Source organism: Pseudomyrmex gracilis, unplaced genomic scaffold, assembly GCF_002006095.1.
Source record: "Pseudomyrmex gracilis isolate BER0280 unplaced genomic scaffold, ASM200609v1 scaffold_104, whole genome shotgun sequence".
NCBI lineage: Eukaryota > Metazoa > Arthropoda > Insecta > Hymenoptera > Formicidae > Pseudomyrmex > Pseudomyrmex gracilis.
This window is the reverse complement of record NW_018020688.1, coordinates 304,393-312,837: the sequence shown is the minus strand read 5'-3', so window position 1 is coordinate 312,837 and position 8,445 is coordinate 304,393. Positions and strand designations below refer to the sequence as shown.

The 8,445-nt window shown below is 39.2% G+C and overlaps 3 protein-coding genes across 4 annotated transcripts in view; all 3 read right to left on the bottom strand.

Annotated features, from left to right (window-relative positions):
• The window catches only part of LOC109855965 (leucine-rich repeat and calponin homology domain-containing protein 1), a 40,053-nt gene extending 38,422 nt beyond the window's left edge, over positions 1-1,631 (bottom strand). For both annotated transcript variants that reach the window (XM_020430721.1, XM_020430720.1), the window contains exon 1: positions 1,262-1,631. In XM_020430721.1, coding sequence (XP_020286310.1) covers positions 1,262-1,448 — 187 coding nt within the window. In that variant the 5' untranslated portion in view covers positions 1,449-1,631. The remainder of the gene's footprint in view (positions 1-1,261) is intronic.
• A 793-nt stretch (positions 1,632-2,424) lies between these two features.
• On the bottom strand, positions 2,425-4,456 carry LOC109855979 (serine--tRNA ligase, cytoplasmic). The gene is made up of 5 exons (XM_020430751.1): positions 3,884-4,456; positions 3,504-3,788; positions 3,191-3,412; positions 2,842-3,098; positions 2,425-2,752 (listed from the first exon to the last, which is right to left on the bottom strand). The coding sequence occupies exons 1-5, from the start codon at positions 4,343-4,345 to the stop codon at positions 2,503-2,505; spliced, it is 1,476 nt and encodes a 491-aa protein (XP_020286340.1). The 5' UTR covers positions 4,346-4,456; the 3' UTR covers positions 2,425-2,502.
• A 181-nt stretch (positions 4,457-4,637) lies between these two features.
• On the bottom strand, positions 4,638-8,090 carry LOC109855973 (elongation factor G, mitochondrial). Its single transcript, XM_020430738.1, has 9 exons — positions 7,941-8,090; positions 7,683-7,841; positions 7,079-7,577; positions 6,720-6,981; positions 6,471-6,642; positions 6,113-6,403; positions 5,834-6,037; positions 5,376-5,687; positions 4,638-5,251 (listed from the first exon to the last, which is right to left on the bottom strand). Exons 1-9 carry the CDS (start codon positions 8,013-8,015, stop codon positions 4,985-4,987), a joined length of 2,241 nt encoding a protein of 746 aa, XP_020286327.1. The 5' UTR covers positions 8,016-8,090; the 3' UTR covers positions 4,638-4,984.
• Between the last annotated feature and the right edge of the window lie 355 nt (positions 8,091-8,445).

Genomic DNA, 8,445 nt, shown 5'->3' with positions numbered 1-8,445 from the left:
TGCAAATCCCGCATCCCGTATGAATTTAAGAATTGAATTTTCAATTCAAAAAACTTACTTGTAAAAATTTACAAGTAATACTTGTTATAGATGTATACATATATGTATGCACGTTCAAGTTCCCGCTCAATATCCTGGGATTGGCTCGCGTATCGGCCTTTTATATTATTCCTTCAAAAAAATACTATTATTAAAATAAAACTGAATTGGAACTCAGAGTTTCGACATTACGTGCTTGCGAAACGAGAACGTGTGAGTCTCTGGTTTGTTAATGTTTATGGAAATCATCGTCGAGAGATGTTTAATAAATCTGCTGGCTCTGTTTTTGTTTTTTTTTTTTTTGCAAAGTCCGGCAATCAGCTGCAATTATCGATGAGTAATGCGCGCCAGGTGTCCGAACCTGGCAAGTGCATGCGTATTAGGTAATGTTTGAAGGTTTCTCTGGTCAATACACCGGCGAGAAACGGTACATTATAGCATTCGCTTATTAAATAACTTCACGGTATATTAATAGCGTCACACGATACACACGTGTTCGCTCTGGCAATAAATAACTCTTTCACACACGTACGTACATATATATGTAATTCCGTGGCAGTTCTCTCCGCGCACCGCAGACAGAAAATTTAAAATTTTTTTTACAAGAACTGAAATCAATTAAAATAAAAGAAAAAAAAACTTTTCTTACTGAAATCAACTGAAATCAACTAAAGGACGAGAGTTCGTAAATCATTCGTAAAATATTGATAAAATAACATACCTTCTAATCTGTCTGCGATAATTACCATTTGATATGTCACTTCAAGGAACAAAGATAACTGTTGAGAACAAACATTTGTGTTCGAAAACTCTCTCATTCTCTTTGTTTTTTTTTTCTAGATTTTTTTTATAAATCTGATAAGACGAGTCCGGTAATTAATGACGCGTGTGTAACGGTACTAATATTGCACACATAAATATAAAACTCCGATACCAAGAACACGTCTCTCTATTACAGACAACCGTACAATGATAATTTGTAACTCAGTTCCTCTGAAAACTTCTTCTGTATGTTATACACAAGACCAAGGGTGGTAGGCGTCTCTCTTACAAAAGAGTCTTCATAAAAAGAATTAACAAAAATATACGCGTGGCGTGGTCGCGCGATGTTTTTGCCCCGTGTGGTTTTTCTCCTGCATCAGAGAATCCAACCATTTCCGAATAAAATTGGGATCTGAAAATACGAGAAAAAATAGAGCGTCGAAGAGGTAAAAAGACTCACCGGCGATCACGGTGTCCTGGAGATTGTACTTGGCTGCACCGGTCTTTCCGACTTTCGGGAAATCTTTGAGCTTGCGACCGCTCAGCTTGAGCTCGCCGCTCAGGTGCGCCTCCTCCAGGATCCGCTCGAGGCTCCTGGTGAGCTGCTTCTGTATGTGGCCGCTCATGTTCGACGCAACCATCGCCATATTACATTTTTCGTGCACGAGCTATACACGCGACGGCGATGTGCGTCGACCGCGACGGGGTAGACGAGGGTTGCCTCCTTCTCGGCGTAACACTCGCGCGGCTCCGCGGATCGCTCGTGTTCGAAAACGCGACAAAAGGCAACACGGGCAACAACCGCGCGCACCAACCACTCCCCGGATCTGTCAGTGCGCTACTGCTCGCCGCCGCTTGCGTCAGTGCTTTTCGAAGCCGCAAATACCGCAATGCCTCTAGATTTGTGAGACTTCTTTGCGCACGCGCATTTCGTTGCTGTTTCACGCACGCGCAGTGGTTGACCGAGTCGACCACGTGACCATAAGTTCCACTTGACGTAATGATCGCGAGCGATAGGCCGTGTCCACAATAGCCAATCGCATTGGTCGATTTGGACAAATCGACCGATACGATTGGATGTTGTAATTTATGAATCATGCGCATATAAAAACGTACGCAGTGCCGGGACACGTAAAACTGTGCCCGTAGCCACTTTAAGAGCCGTCTACAATGGAGAGTTGTAGACCGTAATAGTAAGAAATTGACCAATCACAGACAAAGTACAGGAGAATAATCGATTGTGATTTGTCAATTTCTTACTGTTACGGCCTACAACTCTCCATTGTAGACGGCTCTTTAGACCTGTTCTACAATACAGTCGTAAGTCGTAAGAAATTGACCAATCACAATCGATTATTCTTCTGTAATTGGTCTGTGATTGGTCAATTTCTTACGACTGTATTGTAGAACAGGCCTTACTGTCGGGTAAAATATTTTTTAGCAGTACTGTTTATTTGTTGCATACACGTAGCTTCGCATACAAGATATTATTGAGAAAAATTGGAAACATATGCAAAATTGTGTATATTCTTTTTTTTTTTTAAACGCAATTATCACAGGTACGAGCAATCAATTCAGATCGTTATTAATAAAATGAACGTTAAAAACTGAGGAATAAAAAAATAAAAAAAAACATGTCGTTTTTAATAAATATTAGCAAATAAAGAGTTTTTCATGTTTATACAGAGTATAGCGCTACTTTTACATGTTCTCTTTCTGTTTCTTCTGTTTCTTCGTTTCGATTTCATCGATCGGCGCGGGCTTGACGAAAGGAATTTCGCTCTTGTATTCGACGGGCATGTATTCCGCCAGAATTTTCGGCATCTTGATGCCGGTTTCCGTTTGATGGACCTCCAATATCGCGCAGATCACACGCGTCACGGCGCACATCGTCGCGTTCAACATGTGAACGTAATCCGTCGCGGTGTTCATTTTCTTCGTCTGACCGTATCTGTGAAGCAAATGTGTGTGTGTTGTATTGTAAGAATGATATCTCTCTTATGAGAAAGACGATAACGAAATCCGGTTTGATATACCAACCTCACGAGTAATCTTCTCGCTTGATAATCCAGACAGTTGCTGCACGAAACGAGTTCGCGGAACGCTCTAGATCCGGGGAACCAAGCTTCCAGATCCAATTTCTTGGAAGCCGCGTGATTCAATGCGCCGGACACAATGTTAACCACGCGATACGGAATCTCCAGGTTCTGATAAAACTCCTCCGCATTGGCGATCATTTCTTCCATCATCTCCCACGACTTGTTGTCGTGGGGGGAAGTGAGACAAAACTGCTCCACCTGAAAAAAACAGCAAAAATGTGCAATTTTCTCGCACTCTCAGACACACACACACACACACACTTCAGTCAGTTATTTTTATATTAAATTACCTTTTCAAATTGATGTACTCTGAAAATACCTCTGGTATCTCGGCCGTGAGAGCCGACTTCTTGTCTAAAGCAAGTAGAAATACCGGCATATTTAATGGGTAAAGCGTTCTCAGCTATCCATTCGCCTCGATGAAAAGCTGCTATTGGCTGCTCGGAGGTAGCAATGAGATACTTCTCCTCCATCTCTTTGTCTTCATTACGCTCGCTTCCTTTACCAATGACCTGTGTGCAAATTGAGGATAAAAAATATACAATTACAATTGTGATCTTTGGCATCAAGATTATTGAAAGTAAAATCGAAAGCAAACATCACCTTGTACAATTCTTCATCAAATTGAGAAAGCTGAGCTACTTCTTGCATCGCATCTTTCCGCATGATAAATGGAGTGTAAAGAGGTTTGTAACTCTTTTTGGTTAACTTCCTTAATGATAACTGTATTAACGCTTGTTGAAGAAACACTCCCGGTCCGGTGAGGAAATATCCTCTGCCTCCAGATACACTTGTTCCACGTTCTCCGTCTATTCCGTCGATCATTTGAATCAGATCAACGTGGGAGTATTTCTTCTTTTGGCTGCAATCTCCCCAAGTTCTTTCTATCTAAAATAAGAGCAAACAATCTTTAAGATCAGAGAAAGAATTGTGTGTATTTTATTTTAACTTACTATATTAATTATAAAAACCATCACACGTACTTTGTTCTCCTCTTCATCGTTGCTAACAGGTACAGACTCGTGCAGATGATTTCCCACTTCTCTGAGAGCGTTGTTCCTATCTAACTCGGTTGTCTTCAGACTCTCATCGTTTCTCTGTATGGCTTCGTCGATGAGAACGCGTATTCTCTTGATTTGCGCCACTGTCAAAGCTCTCAAGCTCTCGGGAGTCAAATTGTCAAGGTCGTCGGCGAGGTCCTGAGGCACATTATCGTCGTTGCCGACCGGTTCCTTTTTCTTCATTTTCTCGCCAATTACTTTGCTACACAGATTCTTCAGTTTATTGAAATTGTCGGCGCGATGACGCAATTGTCGCCAATGCTTGTCCTTTTCGATCACGGTGTCCACCAGCTGCACGTCTTTGAAACGTTTCCGCTGGTTTTCCCGGATTTTCTCCGGATCGAAACCTTTGTCCTCGCGGAAGAAGTCCAAATCCAGAACCATTTTTCACGCTTCGCAGATGTCAGGAAAGGAAGTTTGCCACGTTCACACGTTCAGCACTCGACGTCCAGCCGCAACGTCACGCAACGTTGTCGCGGAAGAGACAGATGAGGTTAGGAATAAACGCAACTGCTGATGGTAGAGGGCAACCATGCTGTGCATCTTCTTTCATACATGTAAAAAAACTTTGATGAAGTAAATAATCATTACATCGATACGCAAAAATATAAACAAAATAGATATATGCATTAGGAAAAATATAAGATATACTCTATATTGTATATATACCTTTGTGTAGACATAGAAATGACTTTTTATTTATTACTCTCTCTTTGTATCACATCTTTGGACATAGACTAATATTTACAATTAATTCGTTACAGTCGCGTTACACATTTACTAAGTATATCGTACATCGTTTTCTTATTTAGTGTTAAATATTACAATTGTACTAAGTTAACCAACTTTTGTTTTTCTCTCAAATGTAGTTTATGGATGTACTTTGAATAAAAAATTCTTTTTAGTTTATTGAATATAGGGTACATACATTGCCGTGACACGCTTACGTTCACGGCAATGCGACGTTTATAATAATATTCCTAAAAATTGCGCTTAAAAAATCGCTTATCTCATATTCTATAGTTAATTCTTTGATTTCTGAGCCACTGATATTCCCTGTGACTCCAGATATTGTCTAACAACTTGTTCCTGTACTTCCGGCAAACAAGGGCTGTATCTTGCGTACTCCATGGTGAACTCTCCTTTACCCTGCGTGGTCGATCTCAATTCTCCGGAATAACCGAACATCTCGTTGAGTGGCACCTCAGCGACGATCGTGAACCATCCTTCCCTCGTATCGGTTCCGTTTATGATTCCTTTTCTTCTGTTGACTTGTCCTAATACCGCACCCTACAAAGAATAAGAAAACAAAACGTAGAAAATTTAAAAAAAATAAAATAAGACAAGAAATAAATCAATATTGGAATTCTGTGTGTGTGTGTGTGTCACTGTTAAACGAACATTATTATTATACCTGATATTCTTCTGGACCCGTGATTTCAACCAACATGATCGGCTCCAAAATTCGCCAGCTGCCATTCTCGAACACATCTCTGACGGCACCCTGTGCAGCTTGGAAGAAGGCGAATTCCGAAGAATCGACGCAATGGTGCATACCGTCGATTATTCTGAACTTGATACCGGTAATCTTGTGACCACTGAGCAAGCCTTTCTCGCACATAGCTCTAAATCCTTTCTCTACACCTGGTATATATTGTTTCGGAACGTTGGTGCCCACAGTCTCATCCGCAAATTCGATAGTTGTGTTCTTTTCAGGCGGCAATGGCTAAAAAAGAACAGTTTTTTTTTAAGATATTGAAAGATATTTAATGTACTATTATCGAATATAAATATACTGAATAGAGAAATATAAAATATCTAATGTACTATTACTAAAAAAAAAGATTAGAAATCGCGCACAAATGTCTGTACCTCCATAATTCCGATCACACGAGCGTATTGGCCAGCACCGCCGCTCTGTTTCTTATGAAAATAATCGAACTCGCAAGGATTGCATAGAGTTTCACGGAAAGCAACCTTTGGTTTTCCGAGTATGACCGGACAATTATATTCACGTTCTAATCTTTGCGCATAAATTTCCAAGTGTAATTCGCCCATGCCAGAGACTATACTTTCCTAAAAAACAAAACAAAAAAATCAAAAGAGACATTCGCTAAAAGTAATAATTTTTAACAATATGGATAATCATGCCTTGACATCGGTGTCGTAGTGGAAACGTAAAGTTGGATCCTCCTTGGTGAATCGGGCAATACCTTTGGCGAAGTTATCCCGATCTTTTGAATGCTTCGTGTGTATGGACATAGATATTACGGGATCGGGAATATAGATCGATTCCATTGATAAATTAAGGTTGGAACTTTTGACGAATGTGTCGCCAGACGCGCATTCTATACCGAATAAAGCAAAAATGTCACCTGCATAAACTTCTGTCACATCTTCCATTTGATTCGCGTGAAGACGAACTAATCTTTGAGCTCGCACCTAATAAATACACAAAAATAAATAAAGACAATTACTTACGAGCGCACATGTATAAAAACATTACTACCTTCTTCTTTGTCCTTGTGTTGTACAAGGTGTCTGATTTTTTTAGCGTTCCTTGATAGGAACGGAAGTACGTTAATTGGCCGAATTTGCCAGCTTCTAATTTGAATGCTAACCCGACGAAAGGATGCTTATCGCTGCGGGCAGAATTCAATAAAACTTTGTTGGATTCATCTCTAAAATCAAATAAAATTTGTTTAGTTACACGTTAAATTACATATCATATTATTATCAATTTATTCATTACGCTTACTCAGTTTTTTCAAAAGCATAATTTTCTACCTCTCCTGGGTTAGGTAAGTAATTTAGTACTGCGTCTAATAATGGCTGAACTCCCTTATTCTTTAGCGCGGTACCAACTAACACGGGTGTAAATTTTCTTTTCAAACAAGTCCTACGTAAAGCCTCCATAATATCCTTTTCAGTTATTTGCGCTTCGTTTAGATACAATTCCCCAAGTGTCTCGTCTTCATTACTTAAATTTTCGATCAATTCTTGCCTCTTTTCATTCACCTCTAATTACAAAACGTGGACAATTTATTTAAAATCAGAAAGAGAACAAAAGTGACAAAGCCACCAATGTTCTTTCATAATTTTATTATGCGTTCATACCTGCGTTCATATCTTTTGGAATTTCATCCTCTCTGACAATCTCTCCAAAGTTTCCTTCGAAGTAAAGTGCCTTCTGAGAAATCAAGTCGACTACTCCTTTCGTATTACCTTCTAAACCAATTGGCAATTGTATAAACGCAGCATTATGATGAAGCTTGCTTCTCAATTCCTTTAAGACTCTCTTTGGATTTGCACCCATTCTATCCAGTTTGTTGATAAATGCCAAGCAAGGTACATTGTATCTCTTCATCTGTCGGTTGACAGTCAAGGTCTGCGACTGTACACCACCTACAGCACAAAGAACTAGTATAGCACCATCCAAAACACGTAGAGCTCTTTCAACTTCCACAGTAAAGTCAACATGTCCGGGAGTGTCAATAATATTGATGTTGTGATCTTTCCACAATGTGTAAGTAGCAGCAGACTGAATGGTGATTCCTCTTTGTCTTTCTAATTCCATACTGTCCATAGTTGCACCTACATTGTCTTTTCCTCTTACCTGATTAAAAAAAAGTAGGTATGCATGTACAAAATTTGAACTATTTAGTAAAAACATCATTTAGATAGAAAAATATTGTTTATTGAAATTTATCTGTAAACTTACTTCGTGCATCTCAGATATTCTACCGGTATAATACAAAATACGTTCAGTCAAAGTAGTTTTTCCGGAATCAATGTGAGCTGATATACCAATATTTCTGATCTTTTCCAAAGGTTTGTGCTCAGCGAATTTAGCGTGCGACGCCCAAAATCGTACATTCGGCTAAAAAAAAATTACGTATTAAAGTGAATCACAAGTAATTTTCTAACTTTGTAACCCTAATATTTTTATAACCTGTAAAATAAAGATTAAGAAATATACCCCGTAAATGTGCGAATGCAGCTTTGACAGCTGAGATAAAGTAAGATTACGATTTAATATGGTTACGATAGTCATGATTGTCAATATATTTTATTCGATACTAAGTATTTCTCTCTTTGACAATTCGTCTCAGGAATTCAATTTTATTCATTTACTATTTTACTCGAAGGCTGCGTTCCGTTTCACGCTACGTCCCCCCTGTTCCGTTATTACTAGGTCTATTCTTTTTACCTAAACTAGTGTAGCACTTGCTACACTAGTTTAGGTAAAAAGAACAGACCTATGATTGTCCGTTTCCAATGCATCAATGCGCGCGGCAAAGTGCGTGCAAAAAAACAGGACCAAATATAAAGCCTATGTCACACTACGGATTAGGATTGAGATTGGATTGGAAGTTGACCAATGAGAAGAAAGAAAACCAATGCTAAGTTTAGTAATCTTCGCTCTGATTGGCCAAATTGCTATCCAATCTCAATCCCAATCCGTAGTGTGACATAAACTTAAG